Here is a 26282-nt window from a genome sequence, read left to right as displayed (position 1 = left end):
TTTTTTTAAGCAAAAAACTTAGTTATTTACATTTATAGGATCATAGATTTAGGACTAGAAGGGACTTCAAAAGGCCAGCTAGTCCGTCTCTTTCATTTTACAGATGAGGAAGCTAAGGTCCAGGGAAGTTAAAATTCACAGATAGTAAATGGTGAGGTAAATGGCAGATAGTAAGTATGTCCAAGGTCACACAAGTAAGTAAATGACAGAGGCAGGATTTGAACCCAGGTCCCTGAACTCCAAACCTAATGCTCTTCCCAATTTATCATGCTATTTGTGTACTCTTTCTTTAAAATTATTTTATTTGTTTTCAGTGTTCTACAATCATTTCCATATATCTTAGATTTTTTTCCCCTTCTTCTCGCTCCTTCTGCTGTCCATCCCTACTCCCTCCCCAGGACGGCATGCCATCTTATATAGGTTCTGCACATACGTTCCTATAAAATACATTTTCATCTTAGTCATGTTGAATAGAAGAATTAAAATGAATGGGAGAAACCATAAAACAAAGCAAAACAAAACATAATACAAAAGTAAATGGTCTGCTTCATTCTGTGATCCAGTTCCATAGTTCTTTCTCCAGATGTGGAAGGTGTTTTGCCTCAAAAGTCCATTGGAAATTTTTTAGATCCTTGCATTGCTGTGAAAGGCTAAGTCTACCAGAAAAATTCCTTGCACGCTGTGGTTGTTGCTGTGTGCGAAGTTCTCCTGATTCTGCTCCTTTTGCTCGGCATCAGCATGTAAGTCTTTTCAGGCCTCTCTGAAGTCTTCCGGTTCATCATTTCTAATAGCCCAATAGTATTCCTGTGTACTCTTTTTTTTTTTTTTTGAAGCAGAGAACATTTAATCCAATCCATGCCTAAATAAAAATCTCCTTAGTAACATTCTTTTTTTAAAATTTATTTATTTAACTTTTAACATTCATTTTCACAAAATTTTGGGTTCCAAATTTTCTCCCCATTTCTCCCCTCCCCCCACCCCAAAACGCCAAGCCCCTATTACTAATCTGCCCTCTCTTCTATCATCCCTCCCTTCCCTTGTCTCCATCTTTTCTTTTGTCCTATAGGGCCAGATTACTTTCTATACTCCCTTACCTGTATTTCTTATTTCCTAGTAGCAAGAACAGTATTCGACAGTTGTTCCTAAAACTTTGAGATCCAACTTCTCTTCATCGCTCCCTCCCCACCTATTCCCTTTGGGAAGGCAAGCAATTCAATAAAGGCCATATCTGTGTAGTTTTGCAAATGACTTCCATAATAGTCTTGTTGTGTAAGACTAACTATATTTCCCTTCATCCTATCCTGCCCCCCATTTCTTCTCTTCTCTCTTTTGATGCTGTCCCTCCCCAAGAATGTTGACTTCAAATTGCTCCCCCCTCCCACTGCCCTCCCTTCCATCATCCCCCCCACCCTGCTTATCCCCTTCTCCCCCACTTTCCTGTATTGTAAGATAGATTTTCATACCAAAATGAGTGTGCATTTTATTCCTTCCTTTAGTCGAATGTGACGAGTAAACTTCATATTTTTCTCTCACCTCCCCTCTTTTTCCCTCCACTAAAAAGTCTTTTGCTTGCCTCTTTTATGGGAGATAATTTGCCCCATTCCATTTCTCCCTTTCACCTCCCAATATATTTCTCTCTCACCACTTAATTTCATTTTTTAAGATATGATCCCATCCTATTCAGTTCACTCACTCTGTGCTGTCTCTGTGTGTGTGTGCATGTGTGTGTGTGTGTGTGTGTGTGTGTGTGTGTGTGTGTGTGTGTGTGTGTGTGTGAGATTCCACCAACTACCCAGATACTGAAAAGTTTCAAGAGTTACAAATATTGTCTTTCCATGTAGGAATGTAAACAGTTCAACTTTACTAAGTCCCTTATGACTTCTCTTTGCTGTTTAGCTTTTCATGCTTCTCTTCATTCTTGTGTTTGAAAGTCAAATTTTCTTTTCAGCTCTGGTCTTTTCCTCAAGAATGCTTGAAAGTCCTCTATTTCATTGAAAGACCATTTTTTCCCCTGAAGTATTATACTCAGTTTTGCTGGGTACGTGATTCTTGGTTTTAGTCCTAGCTCCTTTGACTTCTGGAATATCATATTCCATGCCCTTCGATCCCTTAATGTAGAAGCTGCTAGATCTTGTGTTATCCTGATTGTATTTCCACAATACTTGAATTGTTTCTTTCTAGCTGCTTGCAATATTTTCTCCTTGACCAAGGAACTCTGGAATTTGGCCACAATGTTCCTAGGAGTTTCTCTTTTTGGATCTCTTTCAGGAGGTGATCGGTGGATTCCTTGAATACTTATTTTGCCTTCTGGTTCTAGAATATCAGGGCAGTTTTCCTTGATAATTTCATGAAAGATGATGTCTAGGCTCTTTTTTTGATCATGGCTTTCAGGTAGGCCCATAATTTTTAAATTGTCTCTCCTGGATCTATTTTCCAGGTCAGTTGTTTTTCCAATGAGATATTTCACATTATCTTCCATTTTTTCATTCTTTTGGTTTTGTTTTGTGATTTCTTGGTTTCTCATAAAGTCATCAGCCTCCATCTGTTCCATTCTAATTTTGAAAGAACTTTTCTTCAGTGAGCTTTTGAACCTCCTTTTCCATTTGGCCAATTCTGCTTTTGAAAGCTTTCTTCTCATTGGCTTTTTGAACCTCTTTTGCCAATTGAGTTAGCCTATTTTTCAAGGTGTTATTTTCTTCAGAATTTTTTGGGTCTCCTTTAGCAAGGTGTTGACCTGCTTTTCATGCTTTTCTTGCACCTCTCTCATTTCTCTTCCCAGTTTCTCCTCCACCTTTCTAACTTAATTTTCAAAATCCTTTTTGAGCTCTTCCATGGCCTGAGCCCATTGAATATTTATTCTGGATGTTTGGGATACAGAAGCTTTGACTTCTGTGTCTTTCCCTGATAGTAAGCCTTGTTCTTCCTCATCTTGAAGGAAGGGAGGAGATATCTGTTCACCAAGAAAGTAACCTTCTATGGTCTTATTTTTTTTCCCTTTTCTGAGCATTTTCCCAGCCAGGGACTTGACTTCTGAGTTTCCTTTCCACACCCACCTCGCCTCCAGATCAGCCCAACCAGCACTTGAGGTCTGAGATTCAAATGCTGCTTCCCAGCCTCAGGGCTTTTGGTGGGGGCAGGGCTGCTATTCAGTGTGAGATTAAGTTCAGGTGCTCAGGTGGGGTCAGGGCAGCCACAAGGGGCTCAGCTCCCTCAGGGGGTTTATGTGGAGACCTTCGACAATGGATCTGGGCTCCAGCCTGCTTTGGGAGCCCCTGTCCGCTGCTGCCTCTCGAGGGGGCCTGAGTTATGGGGACACCCCACTCCCCTCTTGGCGAGCCAAAAAGACTCTCTCACTGACCTTTGCCCCCTGTGGGTGGAGGGACCTGCGTGGCCACTGAAGATTCTGTCCCTGAAGCCTGCTCGGATCTGCTCCTCTCAGTGCCGTGTGGCCAAGGAGTGCTGGGCTCTGCTCTGGGTCTGGTGCGACAGACCTTTCGCGTCAGTTTTTCAGGTCTCTCTGGAACAGAAATCTCCTCCACTCCATTGTTCTGTGGCTTCTACTGCTCCAGAATTTGTTGGGAGTTCTTCTTTACAGGTATTTTATGGGCTGTAGGTTCAGAGCTAGCATATGTGTATCTTTCTACTCTGCCATCTTGCCTCCCCCCCCACGCCCCTGTGTACTCTTTTAGCAGGCTTGAGAGCCCCCATAGCAGACACAAGTATGTTATCTCTGGTGTCTTAGAACAGAGAATTTCAGTATGCACTACAATAGATTATCAAGAAAGTATTTTATCATATACCAGCCACTGCTAATTCTTCCTTGTTTTGCCTTCTAACTAAGCATCTTACAAAATGGGAGTGGAATTCTGGTGGACTATCACTGGGATATATCAAAATGATTTATTAATACAGTCAAGCACAGTATGGGAGGATAGGTTCAGATGGGCAGCAGTTCATTCAGGGAGAAGTTCATGAGGTCTCCCTTCCCCTGCTGTTCCACCTGTTAGCATGCAGCATGATAGCCTTAATGAGTGGTGGGACTTGGGAAATTGTGCTCTGATTGAAGGCTGGGACCCTCTGGGGTTTGGGATTCATTGACACTGGGTTTTCATACAAAGGCACTTGTCACCATGTTGCCTGAGGGGCGTAGGAGTCAAGGAGTATGGAAACAGTAAAATGGCATTCTCTGAAGATTAAACACGGAAAGTCTGCTAGCAACTGTGTCCTGTGTCATGGCATGGAAGCCTTCAAGATGATAAAGGCAAAAATCATAATCATGCTGCATCAGCAAGTTTGTGGGAGAATTTCAGTAGCCAGTGCTGACTGGAACATAAAGCAGTTAAACTTTAAGCACACTAGCGTGGCGTGTAACAGGAGCTAGGGCTGGGAGAGGGAGGCCATAGATTCCTCTGGTTATTCATTAAGTGTTTAACTCCTTCTTACCTAAAATCCTGTCGTAAATTTTGCTGATAATCTTTCCTAGATAGTCCCTGTTGACAGTCCCACCTCTCATTTCATGCCCCTTTGCTTCCCACCAACTCCTGATCTCCTTTGTGTAGCTGTACACTTCTGTATTTGCCCAAGCCCCAGTATTTGTTGTCAGTTACGTTGAAGATTGTTGTTTGTGACTGTGTCACCATCCTAACTAGTCCTTACATCATATCTTGTTCACTCCTTTAACTGCAACTCCATGCCTTAAACCACCTGAGTGTGGTTAATTTCATGCCTCCCCTTGAGTGTTATAGACAGAAATAGTAGCTTTAGGGCAGCGGTGAACTGCCCTCTGGACCTTGTTGGAGCGTTTCCAAGTGGAAAATGCTCTACATGCTAGTTGATGGCATAATAGTAGTATATGTTAGATGGAGTGGCTGCCAGAGCCCCTCTTCAGAGTTCTCAGCCAATTTAATGAGCCTATCAAATATGTTTTCTACCCAACTTGCTGAGATTTTTGACCCAGTTAAAACTGTTTCTCCTACTTCATTCTTGTCTTTTTATCACCAGTCTGGAAAGGTCAGTCTTGTGATTTTCTATCTAGAAAGGTATTCCTATGGGCAATGTTACCATTTTTGACCAAAGAAGATACCATTGAGACGTTCATTCTGGAGTTCAAATAATCTTTTAGGGAGGCTTGATGGTTGAGTATTCTAATGCTTTCTGCATTATAAATTCAGATTTATGTTCAAATGAGGCTTTGAATAACTGAGGATGCCCCTTGGGCACTGTAGTGTGCCTGTTCCTCTTCGCTGGTTCTAAGACTTTCGATTAAGATTAGTCATATTCTTGGATATTGTATTACAAGGGAGGATTTTTTTTTTTTGTGGCATAGTGAGAGATGCTTTGTAATATTAAAAAAAGTAAAGAAAGAAAATACATCACTGAATCCTTTAAAGATACACAGAGAGCAGAAAGACATTCAGAAGGGGGCACAGACAAGTAGAGCAGTGTGGGAGCTACCTTGTTAAATTTTAAATATACACTATAGCCCAGTTGTATGTAGTGGAGACTCACGTTTTCATTTGAATTCCAATTTTTCTGGTATTAGTATAGGAATATGTTTGCATCTGTTGATGTGTGTCAAGTTTATGTTAAAAAAGAAAAAGGAAAAAAGAAATAAAGTTTATTCGTACAGAGGGGGAAACTGGAAGCTAAAACAATTGGAACATTTAGGTTGGAGAACTGAAACTTGGCAGGGGGATGGTGGCATTTCAGACATTTAAAAGACTATCATGTGGAAGAAGAATCAGACTCATTCTGCTTAGGTGCAAAGGGTGGAAGGAAGAGCAATAGGAAGAAACTCCCTGCAGTCAGATTTGGGTACAAAGAAGGGAAAACCTTCCTGACAGCTTGAGCTGTTCAGAAGTAGAATGGGCTTCCTGGAGAAGTACTGGTTGCCTCTTCACTTCAGGTGTTAAAACAAAAACTAAGCAACCATTTGTTAGGAATAGTCATGCTAAATTGTGTCAGTTTAGAGGAAAAGCACCAGTGGAGGGAGGTCTCTAGTGATCAGTGTTTGGCTATGTGCTGTTGAACTTTTTTACCTGTGATTTGGACAAAGGCTTAGACGACATGTTTGGTACGTTTGCTTATGAGCAAGTTCAGTATCCTAGATGATCCTGATTTGCTAGAACATTGGATGTTCTGAATCTAATAAGTTGAAATTGAATAAAGATATATTGTTTTTAATAGTATTTTGTTTTATTTTTCCCAGTTACATGTCAAGACAGTTTTTAGCATTCATTTTTACAAGATTTGAGTTCCAAATTTTTCTCTCTCCCCCCTTTCCTTAAAATAGTAGGCCATTTGATACAGGTTATACATGTACTATCACATATTAGTCACAGTTGTAAAAGAAGAAACAGATCAAAAGGAAAAAAAACACAAAAAAGAATAAGTGAAAAAAAGGATACTTCAATCTGTATTCAGCGTCCATGAGCTCTTTATCTGGATGTGGCTGACATTTTCTTTCATGAGTCCTTTGTACTTGTCTTGGATCATTATGTTGCTGAGAAGAGCTGAGACATGCATAGTTGATCATCACACAATGTTGTTGATACTGTGTACAATGTTTTCTTGGTTCTGCTTATTTCCCTCTACATGTGTTCATTCAAATTTTTCCAGGTTTTTCTGAAAGCTGCCGGTTTATCATTTCTTATTATACAATAATATTTCATTCCATTCATATACTACAGTTTGTTCAGCCATTCCCCAGTTGATGAGCATCCCCTCAGTTTGGTTTTTTTTTTTTTTTTGCCACTACTAAAAGAGCTACTGTAAATATTTTTGCACATGTAGGCCCTTTCCCCTTTTTAATGATCAACAGAGATACATTGTGGAGTGAATCCTTGGCCAGTATAGTAGTTTCTACTAATTAATTTCTGTGCGTCTTCCAGTTCTGAGATTTTTGACTCCCTGATACTAGTCAAGAAAATGTTATTTTCCTGCTTCAACAGAGATAAACAACAGTGATTCCTAATGAATTGGTAAGATTATGGGCCAGTTGAGCATGCAGAGGAACTAAACATGAATTTCTACATTCAACCTGGTACGTACCTTCTGCACCATCTCCAAAGCGGAGAGACCCTCCTTGGAAAGGTAGTTGATGTGTGGGCTTGTTGGTTGCTATAGCTACTTGGTGGCATTTCTAGAAATGAAGGAGGAATTATCAGTTCGTTGGATTTGTAGTAGCTATGGATTTTGTATTCATTTTTTTCCTCTTGAGCCTGCCTCTGCATTTCTGCTTCTCTTCCTCTCAGTGCATATGATAATTATATGTTCTATGTGTTCCATATGAGAGCTGCTCCAGTAATTCTAGTCATGCTTCTGCTCATGAAATCCCATTTTTAGCTATGCTAAGAAAGGGAGAAGGTGGCTGTTTTCATCAGGGTCTTTGTAAATGTTGGCAAAAATGAACAAGCAATTGTTAGTTGTACATGCATTTTATAGACTCCCAAGTTTGGTCTTCTAATCCATGGCACTTCTAGTTATCTAACTACTTATTTCCCATGAGCTGCCTTCCTTGGACATTGAACTCCACCATTGTTGTGCTCTCAGGAGACTTTTTCACCACTAAACTCATCATCCTGTGAGATTTCATCAGCTTTGGTGCTTATACCTCTTCAGTATTCTCATTACCCCCTGCCCCTGTGATTGGAGGGCTTAAGGACAAAGCAAAGAACTTTTCCCAAAGCCTCTAATTAAAGAAGGCTCACAGACCAACCAACTACTGTCCTTGTACTAGACACTACAATACACCCTGCTCCCTTCCCCATTGTGGGTCTCTTCTCTCCCTCCAACTTTTTCAGCTTTCCTTTGTGTGTGGTCTTCCCCCATTAGGCTGTAAGCTTCTGGAGGGTAGGAACTATCTTTTTCTTACTTGTATCCCCAGCACTTAGCATAATACTTGGCATGTAGTAGGTGCCAAGAACAGGTGGTTCTGGTGTAGGCATGGAAAGGAAGAGAAAGATATGGGAAGGATCAAGAAAGATTTATTGACTCTGTTCCCAAGGGGCTATAAAACTGTGTACACCCTTTGATCCACAAATACCACTAGCAGGTCTGTATCCTAAAGAGATTTTTTAAAAAATGGGGTGGGGAAAGGACCTATTTGTACAAAAGTATTTACAGCAGCTCTTTTTCTAGTGTTAAAGAATCAGAAATTAAGGGGATGGCTATCAACTGGGGAATGACTGAATGAGTTATGTTACATGATTGTAATGGAATGTTACTGTGCTATAAGAAATGATGAGCAGGCTGATTTCAGAAAAACCTGGAAAGACTTGTATGAACTGATGCTGAGTGAGGGAAGCAGCACCAAAAAGACCTTGTAACAGTGACAGCAGCGTTGTGCAGTGATCGACTATGAAGGACAGCTCTTCTCAGCACTATAGTGACCCAAGAAAATTCCAAAGAACTCATCAAGAAAAATGTTACCCACTTCCAGGGAAATAACTGATGGAGTCTATGTACAGGTTGAAGCATTCTGTTTTTCACTTTCTGTATTTTTTTCATGTTTTTTTTCCTTTCGTCTGTGTCTTCTTTTACCACATGACTAGTATGGTAATATGTTTTGCATGATTGAGCATGTATAACCTATGTTCCTTACTATCTCAGGGAGGGGAGAGTAAGGGAGGAAGAGAGAAAATTTGGAACCCAAAATTTTTTTAAAATGACTGTTAAAAAATATCTTTACATGTAACTGGGGAAAAATGAAATATTATTGAAAAGATTAAAAAAGGTTTATTGACTAATTAGATATGGGAGAAGAGTCAAAGATTTATGTGTCACGAGTGAAATGCAACAAAGATAGACTGAGGCACATTCTCTCCAAGTAATATAACATTTTATTAATAGGGCATGTACCTAAAAATAGAATGTGTCAGTGGCTGCCTCATTTTAAGCCAAAGACCCCCAAATGAAGATGCAGCTTCTTTTTATAAGCATGAAACAAAGATTAGAACAGAGTAGATGAGGAAATAACAATTGGTTATAGGGTTGGTAACATCATGGGGGTTGAGGGATCAAGATTGGCTACATTAAGGAAAGCAGGCTTACATGCACATATGGGACTAAGACTACCCCTCTCTGTTTTAGAGGAATATTTTATGGATTTAGGGGACTCAGCTGCATTCCAAAGCTATTGATAGTGGACTGGGGGTGGTAGACTCACTGGCCTGGGAATGAGGTAAGACCTCTTTTAATTATCAACAATGAGGCTAAGATGGGACAAAGTCAGTTTGTCTGCTGTCAAGGATAGCAAACAATTTGTTTGCTGGCCAACATGGAGTTTCTCAAGAGCTGAAGTTATGAGGGAAAAGAAGTGATTTTCAGGTGGTGCTGATATAACAATTCCCTTAGAATTAAAGTATTTTTATGAGAGAGCTTTTCTTTAATTAAAAGTGATCGATAGAAGACTGAATATCTGTATCTGAGTTGAGAGAGGGAGAATGTACTTTTGAACTCATGAGTTTCTTCACTCAGAGGCAAAGAGACTTGGGTCTTTATTTCAAATACAGAATAAGGTTACAAGAGAATACAGGATCAATGGTTAATTTTCACATGTGTAAGATTTTTAGCAGATGTTACTGGGAGAATGACAATACCATTCACAAAAAGGGGAGTGTTCAGGAACAGATTTTAGAAAGATGATGAGAATGGTTTTGGTTGGGCTTTAGGAATTGATAGTTATTGAAGTGAAAACATCAAAGAGGCGTTTAGAAGTGTGGACCTCAAAGGTGGAAGTTGGATTGTGTTAGTCTGTTGCATCTAGGAGGAAGGGAGTTTAGAGAGGAAGAGCAAGTTAGGACTGGAGTTGGAGGCCCACCACCACATGTAGGAGGTGACAGGAGGAAAGGGAGTCCACAAAGAAGACACAAGATGGCAGATCTGAGAGATGAAGGAAACTGGGATGGTTTAACATTGCAGAAATCAAAGGAGGAGAGGATTTTTTAAAGTGAGTATATATATATATATATATATTTTTCAGCAGAGGTCAAGGAGAATAAGAATTAAGAAAAGCCTATTGGATGTGCTAGCTAAGAGGTTATTGGTAACTTTGATAGAGGAATGTTGGTAAAGTAGTTAGGGAATAAACCTAGTTGTTGGGGTTCAAAAGAGTATGAGTGAAGAGTAAGTGGTAAGTGGTGATTTACACAGAGTTTGTGTTCCTGGGTTAAGAATCTCAGAATTGCTCAGTGAGTTCATTGGATAAGCCATAAGGATTCAGAAGGGATTCAGAACTTTCAGAATAACTGTCAGTTCATTCTTTTAATCCCAGAAAAGTATTAGTATAATACTTTTTTTCATATATATGTTTATTTGAAAAAATAAGAGTTATGTGGGCTGACTGAAACTTTTATATCAAAATATGTAGGTGTGAGCTAGAATAGAGGGAAGGGAAAAAACAAAGCTGTTTTAAAAATCATTATTTAAACTAATTTAAACTATAGCTTTCTTCATTTTTCATGAAAAGGAGCTTGCCAAAAGAAAATAGAGCTTTGTGAAAGCTTTTAAATAAAGGTGTGCTTTAAAAATACAGTTTTACGAATGTATTTTGGAAATATAGTCCTATGTATGGAGTGGCAAAGAAAATGTGAAGGAGAAGAAGCTCTTTCTTTTGCTCTTTTTTAGTTACAGTATTTATCAAGGTATCAGCCGTGGCCAAGATGGCGTGGGGTCTGGTGGTATATTTAATAAATGGGAATGCTGTAGTTCATAAATACAAGGCTGCACACACCTCATTTTGCCCTCATCTAGAAATTTTCTGTTGGTGAATCTCTGTACACTGTTTTGATTTATATTGAAGAATCTCCACACAATATTTTTAACTTCCTCTCTGCCTCGGCCTGGAGTAATTTGGTCTTTTAGGTTATGGGAGTAAATAGGACATCTATTCCACAAATACTACACACATTCTATGCATAAGGCCCTGTGCTCGGCACAAGGCATAAAAAGATTGAAAATAGGACATAGTCTTTGTAGATAGGTTAGTATGGGGCAGACACTGTTTTGGTTTTGTTTTTATCCCTAGTGTCTAGCATAGTGCCTTGCACATTTAGGCATTTAATGTTTATTGAATTGGATTTTACAAGGTAGGGAAACAAAGGAGATATTCAAAGTGCTGTAGGAAAATTTGAGGAAGAGAGAACATTTTTGCGAGTGTGGACAGAGAAGGCCTTGTGAAGGAAATGGCACCCAAATTAAGACTTAAAGGAAGAAAATCATCTAAAAGGTGAAAATAAAAAAAAAGAATTTATTTGTGGTACATACGTACAAATAAATGTCTCAATTAGGAGGTAGCACCCACTAGTATTGTAGTTTGCATAAAAGAAGTGGTATGAAATGAGGCTGGGAGATACTGAAGTCCGATTGTGGAGAGTCCATTGCCAGGCTAGAGAGTTTTTGTATTTTATCTTAAGGAAATAGGAACCAGTGAGTTTTCAAGAAGGGAGAAGACACAGATCGGTTCCTTAGGAAGGATTTTTTTGGCCGCTGTGAAGGATGGATTGGACAGCAGGGAGCTGGGAGACCTGTTAGGAAGATATTACAGTAGTCCAACTGACAAGTGATGCAGACCCAGACTACAGTGAAGGTGAACAGGAGAGACATAGAAGGACAGTCAACAAAATGTGGTAGCTAATGATGGGAGAGTCAGCAGTGATTTCGAACTGAAGGCTTGCTAACGGGGAGGTGGTATTGTCATCAATGGAAATTGAAAAGTTTGGAGGAGAGGCTGGATTAAGGGATGCCCATTGTTGGGCATCTTGAATTTGAGGTGCCCGCAGAAAGGTGCCCACCGCGTAATCCTCCTTGTCTTCTTTGCTGTGATTTCTTTTTCTGTGAATTGTATGTTTTACTATATTCTCCTTTCTTTTCAGTGTGACTAAGTGAAGTAGTTGAAAATGTTGGCTGATTTATTTATTTATTTTATTAGAGGGGAAACAGTTGAGATTTTTTCAGTATAGAGGAAACGGTTGTAAATTTTGGTTGTCTAAAAAGTTTAGGAAATGAGTGTTTTTTTTTTCTTTAAAAGTCATATGATTTTTGTTTGATTTTTTTTTTAGAAAGTTACAAAGGGCCATGCTTTGTTTTTTAAGTATGAAAACTTGCTATTAGGTCACAGAATAACAGTCTTAAACACCAGAATTTCTTTTTAAAACTGTCTTTAAAATTTATAGTTTTTGCAATTGTTTTAAAATTTTTTCACCTTCCAAAGCTGGAGAAATTTTGCTTCTTTCCTATTGCTCTTCTAGTCTCTTATCTGGCCCCATTCTGTTCCTCTCTGATGATCCTCACAACCTTAATTTATGTGAAGGTTCAAGAGAGACAGTGTTTTATTAAGTTTCGTTTAGGCCCAGAGAACAAGAACAGGGACTAACTTAACTTTCTTTCACCAAAATAACTTATTTATGGCACACATACAATACAGGTTTTGTCACATTGCCTTCAATTGTCATCAAAAAATCATTTAGGGGTCTGGGACCCTGTGACCTCAAATTCTTCTGCTTTAGTATGAATTCTCAAAATTGAGAGAAAGATCTTTGACCTGTAGAAGTATAGAAACAAAGCTAGGGACTGAAACCTAAGAAAGACCTAATACTTGGTTGAATTTGCTAGGTTTCTAAATATGTGCTACTAGTTGCTGATCAAGCTAAGAGGCCATGTGCCAATGCCTGCATGCGTTCTAGATATAAGATGTAAGAAGATCTAAGATCTATGTAAGAAGATACTCGTGGTTTTTGTTTTATGACCAGATACAATTAGACTTGTTCTCATAATTTACTGTTGCTTGAATTTTTTTGTAATTTATAACTTTATTTCACTCTTCAGTACTTGAAACTGGTTTTTACGGACTGTTGTTTTCTACATCACAGATGTATCTTTCACTTGTTTTTCTTTCTAACAGAAATACACTGTTCTTGATTTATACCTTGACACTTTGTAGTCAAAGGGAATTGCTTAGAACTATCTCAAAGACCTTCAAAGGGTATTTAAGTCTTCAAGTTGTGCTAAACTGGCGTACTTGTTTGATAAAGAGTTCTGCATCAGACAGCCCACCCTCCAAGCAACTGCTTGCTGTAATTAATAGTGTTTCTAGTATGTCTGATCACTAGACATGGTGGTGCCTCCAGTAAGGGTGGGCACTGAAAATCCCTTGATTCAGCTGAGCCCTTAGTCCCTTGAGCCAACCATGTCTCAAGGAGTGTCTCAATAACTTTTAAGAAAAAAAAAACTAGCCTAGTCTGCCTGGGGTCAGAGGTGAGGAGATTAAAATGATGAAACATCGTACTAATCAGTGGATTTTTAGAGGGAATAAAAAGAACATTGATCCTGATATTCTGTTCCCCAGATTAAAGAGAATAAGTTTATGAAAATTCTCCAAGGGTTTGGGAGAACATGGATCTTCACTTTGCCCAGGGGACCTGCTTAGCATTTACCAGCATGGAATCCCAAGGATCCATGTGTAATACCCACATACAATCCTGATGGCAAAGTGATGGTCCCTAAGATATCACTTCTGTTTTTAAAGAATAGGGGAAAAGTTTCAGAATAAAAATGTAGAATGATATTTTTAACTGTCAGGATAAAATTTTCTCTTTCACCTGTTGGAATATCAGAATGTAGTATATCTTGAAATGTCTGGTACTTTTAAAGTCCCTTTTTTTAAAAAATAGTTTTTCACAACAACCTTATATCTGATTAAATGGACTTAAACATTGTCATTTATTTTCATATTGTTCTACTTTTAGCATCAGAAATTTGTTTCAGCGATGATGTAATAATGTATTATACTTTTAGTTTGGCAGCAGTGAAGCCATCCATGATACTTCTGGGAGATGTTAAAATGTACCTGAATCGTCCTGTGTGGATTAATGCTGATATACTTCCTGGTCCCAGTGGAAAAAACAGTGAGTTGGATGCAGAGAAATTTCTAGACACTGTGACATCCTTTTTCCCAGATGTGACTTTGTCCCTGGGCTGGACAACTGGGTGGTACCCTAACCAACTTAATGAAGGTAATAAAAATAAATAAACATTTAATTATATTTACTTTTTCCTGATTTATACCATGTGTTCACCTCAAAGGATTTGTAGCAACAAAGTTGAAACACATATAACAAAACATTACAGTTAAAAATAGGAGAAAAAGTAGTTAAAAGGAGCAGTAGTTACTACTTATATATTGGTAAAATGATAACACCCTCCAAATTCAATAATAGTTTTTCCCTCCAGGGTAACAAAAATGTTAAAGATATTGGTGGATTCCTTCTGGTTCTTTAAATTTTCCAGTGTATAATGTAGTATCTCACATTTATTTATTTTTAAATTTATTTCCGTATTAGCCATGTTGCAAACACACACACACATTCACAAAACAAGAAAAATAGAGGTAAAAATATGCTTCAATTTTATATTCAGTGTTCATTAGTTTTGTCTCTGGGAGTGGATACCATTTTTCATCATGGGTCTTTTAGAATTATCTTGAATCACTGTCTTGATCAGAATAGCTGAGTCTTTCACAGTTGATTATCATTACAATGTTGCTGTTACTGTACACAGAGTTTTTTTGGTCTGCTTACTTTACTTTGCATAAGTTCATAGAAGCTGTCCTACGTTTTTCTGAAACCACCCTGCCTGTCATTCCTTATATAGCACAGTAGTATTCCATCACAATCATATTCCACAGCTTGTTCAGCCATTCTCCAGTTGATGACATTCCCTCAATTTCCAATTCTTGGCCATCACAAAAAGAGCTGCTATAAATATTTTTGTACAAATAGATCCTTTTCCCTTTTCTTTGATCTCTTTGGGATACAAACCTGATTTGATATTGCTGGGTCACAGGGTATGCACAGTTTTACAGCCCATAACTAATGGAGTTATTAGCATGTCCTAATTTTTACACATCTCCAGCAATTGTCATTTTCTTATCAATGTGATAGGTGTGAGGTGGTATCTCAGAGTTGTTTTAATTTGCACTTCTTGAAACAATAGTGATTTAGAGCATTTTTTCAAGGGACTATTGATAGCTTTGACTTTTTCTTCTGAAAACTGCCTGTTCATATCATCTGTCAATATGTCATATGTCAATTGGGGAGTGGCTTATATTCTTATAAATTTGACTCAGTTCCCTATATATTTGAGAAATGAGACATTTTATTGGAGAAATCTACTATAAATTTTTTCCCAGTTTCCTATTTCCCTTTTAATTTTGGCTGTGTTTGTTTTATCTGTGCAAAAGTTTTTTAATTTCATGTAATCAGAATTGTTTGTTTTATTTCCTGTGATCATCACTTATCACTTGTTTGGTCATAAACTTTTCCCTTATTTACAGATCTGACAGGTACATTTTTCTATGCTCCACTAATTCATCTGTTATCACTCTTTAGGTCTAAATCATTGTTCATTTTGACCTTAGCTTGGTATATGGGATGAAATATTAGTCTGTGCCTAGTTTCTACCAAACTGCTTTCCAATTTTCTCAGCACTTTTTGTCATACTCTAGATCGCTATGGTCATTTACTACAGGGCTTTGTGTACCTAATCCATTCCACTGATCCTCCACTCCCTTTCTTAGCTAGCAACAGATTGCTTTCATGAGTACTGTTTTATAATACAGTTTGAAATCAGATTACCTCACATTTAAATATCAATCAATAAACATTTAGTAAGCATTTACTATGTGCCATTTAGTAAGTACTTACTTTTACTTGGTTCTCTATGAGATGCCTTAGCTCTTTCAATACTAGATATGATGTCTAGGGTCTGAACTTCAAGATGGAACAGTCATTGTCTGAGCTCTCAGGTGAGAGATACTATCCAAGATAGGAATGATATTGTAGACATAGGATTACAACAGAGCATTTGCCCAGTCTAGGGCTATTCCTAGATATCTGTTTACTCTGCAGCTTTCTCCTTCTTTAAGTATAGGTCTCTGGTGGGTGAGGATTATGGGAAGGCCTGTTATATAAGGTTAAAAGCTTTACTGGCTTAGAGTTGGGTGTTTACGGAATTATAGTCAGGTTTTGATGTTGTGTCTGGGTTTCTAAGCCATAAAGGAGGTGAGTTCACCAAGAAGGTGAAGATTGGGTTCATCCCTCCACCACAGCTCAGGTAAGGGCTACATAGAGGGTCACAGTTCTGGGGGCTTTGGTTCCAATCTCATTCAGCTGCAGCTGCATTGGGTCTACAGAGGGAGAGGATGTACAGTCCGGCATTTTTATTCCCACTCATTTCCTTTAGCTCATTTGTAAGTGCCTCGTTTCAATGTCTTATTTATCTCAACACTTAGCTCATCAGGGGTTATAACTGGAAGCCCAGATGTGCCTGCTCCTGCAGCCATGGCCCAACCCACTGACCACTACACTGAGGGGCCTGGGCTGGGGGTGGGTCACTCAAGAGACGTCAGGAGGCAGAAGAGGGATGAGGAGGACAGAGCCCAGGTTTGAGTAGTGAGGACTAACTGCTTATCTGGAGTCCACTGATGTGCTGGGACCAGCTCATCCTGTCTCTCAACATCTGATTGTTGAAGTTCTAGCATTTACACCTTGGAAATTGGCAAATGCTACAAAGCTTGATTTATTGTTTTGTTGACTGTCTAGACTTAAGAGATGGAGAAAACGTTAATAAAGCACCCTAAATCTAAGTATCCAAAAGCAGTCCCACCCCACCCCCAACCCCGTTCAATCCAGTTGTTAAGCATTTGCCTTCATACTTCTTCTGCCTGAGGCTGAGTCTGCAAGTCAGTTCTTATTCATTTCTTTAAATTGCTTTTAAACTGCTTTAAATTGGCTAGCTTTTTCTTTTCCTTATTTCAGAAATAGTGAAACTAGTACAGAAGGATCTGTTTAATTCATGACATTGGTCATGAATCTACTATGAGTAGGACCTGGGATCTATTTTGTGATTGTCAATCCTAATTGATTTTACATTGAAAGATGTGAATATCGACTTTTATACTTTATGAAAAATATTCTTTCTTATATTTATGGGTTTTGAAATAATTTCTGTTCTTATTCATATGTAACTAAAAAGACTGCAATGTATAATATAGTCCAGAATGAAATTTTAGTTCTCACTTTGAATTAAATTTATCAAAATTTAAGTGTATTCTAAGCATATATATATATATTTTATAATAAATCCTTAAGTGCAGCTACATAAAATAGATTTATTATTCAATGGGTAGTTATAAAAAAATTCATCATACCATGAGCCTCTCAGAATTTAATGAGGTTAGTTTGGAGACCATTGATTTCTAGAATTTTTTTGATTATTCACCGTATCAATAAAATATTTTTGAATATACTCCTGATATATGTGTGCTTATTTGTAAAATAAATTTAAAAAAATTATTGTTCTTAAAAAAAAAAAAAGAATCACTGACTGACATACTACCAATAATCCCTATACTTTTTTACTGAGCCTTCTGTGTGTGTATGTCTGTGTATTTTTTTTTTTTTTGAGGTATTTGGGGTTAAGTGACTTGCCTGGGGTGACATAGTTAGTAAATGTCTGAGGGAGGCCAGATTTGAGTTCTAGCCTTCCAGACTCCAGAGCCGGTATTCTTTCCCACTGCACTGCCTAGCTGTGCCCCTATAATTTTTTCCATATTAAACTCTATGTATGTGGATAGTCTTTTTTCTCTGTCTACATTCTCAAAATCTTCATAAGAACATTTGACACTCTGTGAGTAGTTAAGAACTTTACTTTTTTGTGTATTCTTCTTACTCTTAGAGTTCAGAGGGTTTGAATAAACATTCTGGTGCTAAAAAGAACCTTAGAAATGATCTAGTCCAACTTTCCTTTTCAATAGGAAGAAGACTTTACTGGTAACATACCTTTGGATAGATGACCTAGAGTTAGAACTAGAAACTAGATCTTAAGATGCTAATGGATTTTTTCTTACTTTATCATATTATCTTGATTTTAAGGTTTCTGATAAATTGAATAAAAATTTCAAATGATCATAAAAATATAAATATATATTTGTATTATTGTGTGCTGTTACATGCATTATAAAACAGACAAAGTAGACATTTAAAAAGAATGAAATAAAGATGAAAAGCAATATTTAAAAATTTTATTAACAGTACAAAAACTTTTTTGCTTTTGAAAGCAATGTGAACAATTATGCAGAATTCTTGTGGGAATTTCTTTTTTTAGGTGCTTTTTAATTGAAAGATACACCATATAATGAAGCAGTAGGTCATAATAGTGAACATAATAGATTTCAGCAGGAGTCATTTCTCTGTAAACAGCCTATATAATGCACAATCAACAGGCAAAAGTAAATTGTCTCTGATTTTCACTCAGCACAAAGTTTTCCATTTTTTTAATGTGGTTCTGCTTACTGAATGGGATTGTGTTTTAACTTTCTATTCATGTTTATGTATTTTAATTATGTTTTGGTATGAGTGTGAGAAACAGTAATAAAAATGAGTTTACTAAACCATAGAGTGAAGGAAGGAGAAAGGAAAATAGAAAGGCTAGAAAGTTCGATTGGGACCCGCTTAAAAAGGAATCAGACTGAGGTGTTTGTATTTGATCTTAGAAGCAATAGGGAGCTACTGAAGTTGACATGGTTAAACTTGTGTTTTAGGAAAATCATTTTATCAACTCAGTGGAGGGTGGATTGAAGCACTGCAATAGTCCATGTGGGACAAGATTAGGAGTTGAACTAGAGTGGTGTCTGTGTGACAGGAGAGAAGGTGATAGAGTGATAGATGTGGAGATCGAACAGCTAGATTTGGTAACTGCCTGGGTACGTGGGGTTCCCAAATCCCAGGATTCTCTGAAATTATCTTTCTTGTTGTGTCATATGATATAATAATATTTCTATGATGTTCATAAACCATAGATTATTTAGTCATTCCCCAATATTCCCAAATAGGGGAATGTTTTACATGGAGCTTCTTTTCCTTTCTCTTAGATCTCTTTGAGATACAGGCCTAGTAGTGGTAAAAGAATATGCACAATTTAGTGATTTCTGGGCCAGTAGTTCTAAATTGCATTCCATAACAGCAGGACCAGTTTCCAGTTCCACCAAAAGTTTATCACTCTGTCTGTTTTCCCATAGTTCCCCCAGCATTTGTCATTTTCCTCTTTTGTCATCTTTGCCAATTGGATGTCTATGAGGTAGTACCTTAGAGTTGCTTTAATTTACTTTCTCTCATTACTAGTGATTTAGAGTGTTTTTTTAAATGTTTGTGGATAACAAGGATTTCTTCCTTTGAAAAATGCCTACGCATATCCTTTGTCCATTTATTAGGTAGTAGCTTTTGTTCTTGTATCTTTGGATGAGTGCTTTATATCTCTTGAATATTAACCCTTATCAGCAAAACTTGCAGCAAAAATTTCCCCAGTTACCTGTTTTCTCTCGAATTTTAACTTCATCAGTTCTGTTTGTGCAAACTTTAAAAAAATCTAATCAATATTTTGTATTTTGTCTTCTGTGATCGTCTGTATCCTTTGGTGATGAATTCTTCCCCTATCCATAGATCTGAAAGGTACTTTCCTTGGTCTTATAATTTGTTTGTGATGTCACTTTTTATACTGAGTCGTGTATCCACTTTAAAGCTTATCTTCGTGTATGATTTGAGATGTTGGTCTGTACCTAATTTTTCAAAGGCTGATAATCTTGTTAGTTAAAGGCCACATTTCTTTCCTTGCCTTTACCCTTTCCCTTTCCCAACAAACAGCAGAAGAGACAAAAAGCTTAGTTACATAAATATCTCTCCATCAGTGATATGTGCTAATTATTTTTAGAATTCTAGTAGAAACATTTACATTTTTATTTTTCTTTTTCTGTCAGGCTACAGTTGGACAATGGTGAAAGATATGGAACATATATGTAATAAGCTAAGTCAGCCTGTAACATTTCCTGTCAGAGCAGCGTTAGTTAAGCAATCTTATCATCAGTTGCTTTGGCTGGTACAGCAATCAAATAGGTAAGTAGATACATAGTGTTGATACTTTGATGGATTGAGATAAATCTAAGATTTACTATGTTTGACTTTGCTATCTATAGCCCTCAAAATTAAAGGAGAATTTACATATAAAATCATATTCCCCCTTCTATTGCTATTAAACTTTCAGAAATTTGCTTTCTTAAGGAAAAATACTGCTTCCAATTTGAATTAAAAATCCATTTAAAATTACTAACGCCTACTGTGGGCATCATCCTGTCTTTGTCAATGAGTGCTTGATACAATTTGAATTTGATTTGAATTTTCCTGACTATTTCTGCAAGTTGTCTAGCACCTCCATATCCAATGTACAATACAACAAGGTAGAAATGTCATTCAAGAAAATAAAGTTAGAGATATTATCCAGACACAACCAAATGCATGCAGGAGAAATTTCTGGTGGAGTTGACAAAGTTTTGAAGGCACTCAGTGATTGATTTTTAAGTCAATTCAAGGAGAGAAAACCCCCAAAAGAATGGAAGAAATTGCAGACAATATTAGTACTTCAAAACAGGTGAATGAGAGCATATCCAAATTGTATGCCTACTTTCTGATTTCTGTAAAATTTTCATATGAATGATCCATTGAAAGTATTCTTGATGAAAGCACAGGGTGGGGAGAAGAGGAGAAGGGAAGGGGAGGAATAGACATGTATTAAGTGCCCACTGTATGGTGGACACTGTGCAAATATTGTCTCCTTCAACAGTGGGAATAAGGAAACTCTCCCAAGTGACTTATCACAGTCATGCAACTGACTGAGAAGTGTAGAGAACCAAGATCCTGCTGTATTATTTTGGTAATTTGGTAAATTAATTTAAAAACCATTTACTTGGTTGAACAAAAAGCAGCTTTAAAGACTTTGCCAAGAAGATGTCTCCTGTGCATGTCAAGAACACACAGAATTTCATGATAGCTTCAGTCACACATATTGATTCAACATTTCTCTAAGGCATAAAACAGGGAGACTTGCTGACCAAAATGGTTTACCTTTTGTATGTGGGCTCATTGTACAAAATCCAAGTCTTCAGGTGCTGCTGTTTGTTGATGACTTTGCACTGACTACATGGAGTCCTGGAATTCTAATAGGCCTCCTTGCTGATATCTAGTTAGTTAGGAGAGACTGGCCAAACAGTACATTCTGGAACAACCAAATGAATAAAAATTGCATATTATTCAGACTATGACATGCAGTTAGATGAGGCAGTTCACTAAGTCAGCCTGACAGTACATATACCTTACACGGGCACTGCCTGTGAGCTCAGAATTGAATAGAGTGTCAATCTGGACTACATTAGAGAACTCACACCGCACTTCAGTGATCTCAGGCTGCTCTTGCTGCAGATTCCAACATGTCTTTTATTTGGTGCTTCAGGAAGCCCTTTCAAAGATCTTGCACCTATTTGAGGTCATCATTTTGAACAGCGGTTATTCTAATACTCTATGACTGTAAAGTACTGGTTAGTAACTTAGAATTTCATGTATTTTAGTACTTGTGGATATGTTTTTGAGCCACAATTTCCTGTTGTGCTGTTCTATCATGAACTCTTTAAACACTTCATTCTTACAATAAAATCTCTTTGAAAGAAAAATATATACATACACTGAAAAATATTTACAAAAAAATACATAATTAGTCAATGTTTTTTATACTTAATTTCAAAGAAAGACATTTTTTTTAATTTTTATCATCTTCATCTTTATCACTTTCATTGTTGTCCTTCTATTAAGAATTAGATTACAGGCCACACTCTGGTTTCATAAAATTCCTATTTGGGGGGTGGAGTACAACCTCTGTATTTAGACCAGTGTGACAGTTTCTTTCTTTTATTGTTAAAATGCTCATAATGCTCATCTACAAGTAAAACTTTGTCTGATCTTTGTAAATAAATTTAATTATGGAGCGCGTACAGATATTGGCAAAAGTCCAATCGCTTTTTTGATTGAAAACAACACTGTTGCACAGCAACAAGCTAAATTTGTAGCCATCAAACACATGAGATACTAGATAAGAGAGTGCTGATGAGTTAGCACAAATTATTACATTTTATTTAACTTCATAGTTTCATGCAGGTAGATTTTGGCAATTAAGTATATTTTGTAAAATTGATGGTTTGACTGTTTCCATAGTAACCAACATGAAGACTAAGCACAGTATTAATATATCTATTTATTACTACTCAAAGAAACCATTTTGATATGGAGTTTTACTGGCTCACATAATTTTCCTTCTCTCTCTCTCTTTCTTTTTTTGGCCAGGGAGAATGATCTTTGGACAGGAAAAAATAGAACAAAAATGGTTAACAGGGAGTTGAAAAACAGAATAAGTAAAGAGGTAGAAAGAAAGCCCTCAACTGCCTTCAGCTAGTTTAAACCATTATACCTGGATTAAGAACATCCCAGAATACTGAAAGGACTGGTCTGTGGTGCTGCTTGAGACACTTTGAAAGATTGGGAAGAATAGGAGAGATTCCAAAGGACTGGAGAGGAGCAAATTTTGATTTTTTTTATGACAGAAAAGGTATAATTAGGAAATTATGTGACAGTGAGCTTTACTCAAATTATTGGGAAGGTGATAATGAGGTAAGAAAACAAGTGAATATGGCTTCATCAAGAATAAGTTATGTCAGACTAACCTCATTTCCTTTTTCGATGCGGTTATTGGACTAATCAGAGGAATAATATTGTAACTAGATTCCATTAAAGCGTTTGATAAAGTTTCTCATATTATCATAACCCTTGTGTCAGAGCTCTATACTGGCACTAATGGTCTAAAAACCTTTTGAGAAATTTCTGTTTCTTTAGCTCCTTCACCTTGTCGAACCTGTTCTAAAACAGACTGTTCTAAGAAAGAGACAAATGAAATTAGGGTGTGTATGTCCACGTTTTAATTTCTGTCAAGCTGACTTGACATGCATTGCGTGGGAGTTACAGTCCAGAACTAGACTTTCCAACAAGGGGGCTGATGAGGGTTGGAAAAGTGGGGGGATTCAGGGGCTTCCCAAAGACCAGAGTGCAGGACAGGGTTGTCTGGAAGGAATTCGCAGACTCAAGCATTCTTGAAGTGAAGGTGGCACAGATTTACTGTGAAGCTTTCATGGAGCAAGAGTTCTTAGGGAACCTGCGATTTGAAGGGGGTACATATATATATATGTATAAATATATTTATATAGCATATTCTATAGTAAAACAAACATGTACCAAATATGCTAAGTGATTCTAGGCAGGATTAGAGAGTGGTTAGTTCTTAAAGTAACATGCACTTTTAGTATTTAGTATTTTACCCAGAGTTCATTGAGAAATTGCCCAAGAGGGGGAGCTACATGGAGATGTGGTTTTAGGCCTGCAACATTCTTAAGTCAACTCATGGCCAGGGCTGACTGGGAAACCCCCAGGCTACCCCCATCAATGTCTTGTTTTGACAAGGTAAACATAAGGGAACGTACATATATGTCTATGAGTAGTAAATATCTCTATGACTCTGCGCAGCCAGTTGAGCCAGTTCACAACTAAGTCAAACTAATACATTCTGTATGTTCAGCTGGCTACTGGATCAAGAAGAGACATAAGTATTTTGCTAGGGTGGGCTGTCCTAGAGCTGGGGAGAAACTGCCAAGGACAGTGTTTTGAGGCTGGGGAGAAATTGATTTTTAGAGAGAAATGTGATTTTTAGAATTGGGGTCCAAGTATAGGGACCCAGCACCCCATCAGGGCCAGTCCAGAACTGGCTTGATTTGGGATTTGGGAGTATAGGGTTTTATGTCCTTCGAGGAGTAGGTGTTCCCAAGAGGTGCCAATCAACTCTGATTGGTCAGCACACTGAGAGGTGGGCTATGTTGAAATGAGGTCTTGAGTCTGTGACTTCGGTCACTTAATCTTGGTACAAAACCTTTTCAGCAGGGGCTGATATCACCTGCCATCATTGTGTCTTCAGAGGAAATACTTGTTCTATCAGACCACCCCCAGTCTTGGACTACCTAGGCAGGAGAATCTAACTCTACTCAAGCCTGTGTAGGTTAAAATCAGTTCAGGCATGGGTCAAGTTTGACCAGGACAAGGTGATTCAACCCAATCTCTCCATGACCTTCTGAAGGCAAGACTGAATCAGTAAGGGATGGGGTGTTGGGGGGAGGGGGAGAGAGTAGGAGACATTGATCACTAAGATTTAAAATCATTTTTCACAACCTTTTCTCCGATAACTTGAGAACCTTGATATTTGATATCTCCTTTATTCCTAAAAAATAAGCTCTACTAACTCCCAGTTATTTTAAAGATCAAATATAAATTCCTCTGCATAGCTTAAATCTGGCCCTCACCTACCTTTCCAGCCTCATTACCTCTTTTCGTTCCATGTGCAGTTCAACCAGATTATCTTTCTTGCTGTGTCTTCATTTGTGCTTCTCTACCTCCTATCTCCATACTTTTGCATTGACTGCCCCTCATGTCTGAAATGCACTCTCGCTCTCCACCTCCAATTCTCAGAATCTAAAATTTCTTTCAAAGATTATCACAAGATCACCTAACCCCCATAAGCCACATTTGAATTGATGCCACTTATAAGCCCTGCTAAATATTTCAATAACTAACAACAACATGCAGCATTTATTAAGCACTTATTGTGTGCCAGCACTGTGCTAGGCACTGGGAATATAAATACAAGCAATGTGAAAGCCCTTTCCCTCAAGGAGCTTACATTTTTATGGGGGAAGGCAGCCCATTGGAGAGAGCTAAAAAGGAAAAGAGTTAGGGATTCAGCCTGGAAAGGAATGAAGACATGCTTGGCTTGGGCCTCCTCCTTAAAATGGAGGAACCAACCAATCAAAGGTAGAGGAGTGGAGGATCAGGAGTACATCATGGAGAAGAATAAAGACATTCCTGGAACTTAGGACATAGCATCACTGAAAGATGTTCATTGCAATATAATTCTGGGCTGAATATATGTAAAAATATCTGAGTGGATACTATATAACAAGATAACATAGGGCATTTGCAAGCAAGGGGAGGAAGAAGAAACACTTTTAAAGGTGCACTGAAGTATGTCTTTAATCAGTGAAATAAGCTGAGAATTTTGGGGGAATAGCAAATAAGCCTGTCATACAGGTAGAAAAACTGACCACTCTTCTTCCTGAGTAAAGAAAGCTCCTTGAGATTAAACCAACTTTCCTTCCTTCCTTCCTTCCTTCCTTCCTTCCTTCCTTCCTTCCTTCCTTCCTTCCTTCCTTCCTTCCTTCCCTCCATTCCTTCCTTCCATTCCTTCCCTCCCTCCCTTCCTATCTTCCCCCCATCTGACACTGTAACTGGCACCTAGGAGGTGCTTAATAAATACTTGTGGGTTGTTTGATTACTGATGGAGTAAATGTTTTGAGTCAAGCTCTAGTACAAGAATAAAAGTTGCAAGCAACCATTGGTTTTTCAGGTACTTTCTACAGCTGCTCGCTAGTCATCCATTGGGACAGCTAAGTGGTGCAGTGGATAGAGCACCAGTGCAGGAATCAGGAGGACCTGAGTTCAAATCTCACCTCAGACACTTGACATTCACTGGCTGTGTGATCTTGGGCAAGTCACTTAACCCCAGTTGTCTCATCCTGGGTCATCTTCAGTCATCCTGATGAATATCTGGTCACTGGATTCAGATGGCCCTGGAGGAGAAGTGAGGCTGGTGACCTGCACAACCCTCCCTCACTCAAAATAAAGTCAAGTGCAAGTCATGTCATTATTTCTCTGATGGCATGGTCTTCAGCAACAAAGGACAAGCACACATAGCTATCCATTATTTATTGATGACCTTCTAAATTCATGACTGTTCATATCTAGGCAGTATGGAAATGATTATTAATGTCAGGTTAGGCTTTTCAGTCCCACCTGAAACCACAGATGACAATCAATTCCATAATCATCTTAAAAAATAAAAAGCTATATAATTATTTTTTCATTATTAAATTTTATTTTTGACTTTTGGAATAAAATAAGAATTTCCATAACATGGTTCAATAAAAAAGATGATTGCACGGGAAACTGCAAGTCTACTATGAACGACTTGGTATTTCTTTCAAACATATAACAAAGTTATGTAAATTTCTTTTTTTTCCTTCCTTTCCTTCCCCTACCCACCCTAGAGGTGGCCACCATTAAGGCACAGATAGGTACATGTATGTAAAATTCTTCTCTGCATACATATGTTTATCAGTTCTTTCTCTGCATGTAGATAACATTTTTCCTCATATGTCTTTTGTAGTTAATTTGGGTATTTATAATAGTCAAAATAACTTACTCATCCGAAGTCATTTTTAAAACAAGATTGTTGTTACTGTATAGTGTTCT

General features: G+C 37.8%; 1 protein-coding gene across 7 annotated transcripts in view; it reads left to right on the top strand.

Moving 5' to 3' along the window:
* The window catches only part of FAM151B (family with sequence similarity 151 member B), a 59723-nt gene that overhangs the window by 28308 nt on the left and 5133 nt on the right, over positions 1-26282 (top strand). For 6 of the 7 annotated variants that reach the window (XM_072606269.1, XM_072606272.1, XM_072606273.1 and 3 more), the window contains exons 4-5: positions 13795-14012; positions 19811-19946. In XM_072606269.1, the coding sequence (XP_072462370.1) occupies positions 13795-14012; positions 19811-19946 (354 nt within the window). Of the gene's footprint in view, positions 1-13794; positions 14013-19810; positions 19947-22220; positions 22545-26282 lie in introns of those variants that run through there. The other variant, XM_072606271.1, reaches the window with a different exon arrangement.

The sequence above is a fragment of the Notamacropus eugenii genome, chromosome 4 (assembly GCF_028372415.1).
Source record: "Notamacropus eugenii isolate mMacEug1 chromosome 4, mMacEug1.pri_v2, whole genome shotgun sequence".
Classification (NCBI taxonomy): Eukaryota; Metazoa; Chordata; class Mammalia; order Diprotodontia; family Macropodidae; genus Notamacropus; species Notamacropus eugenii.
Note: the sequence above shows the minus strand (reverse complement) of the source record. Positions and strands in the feature narration are given on the sequence as shown.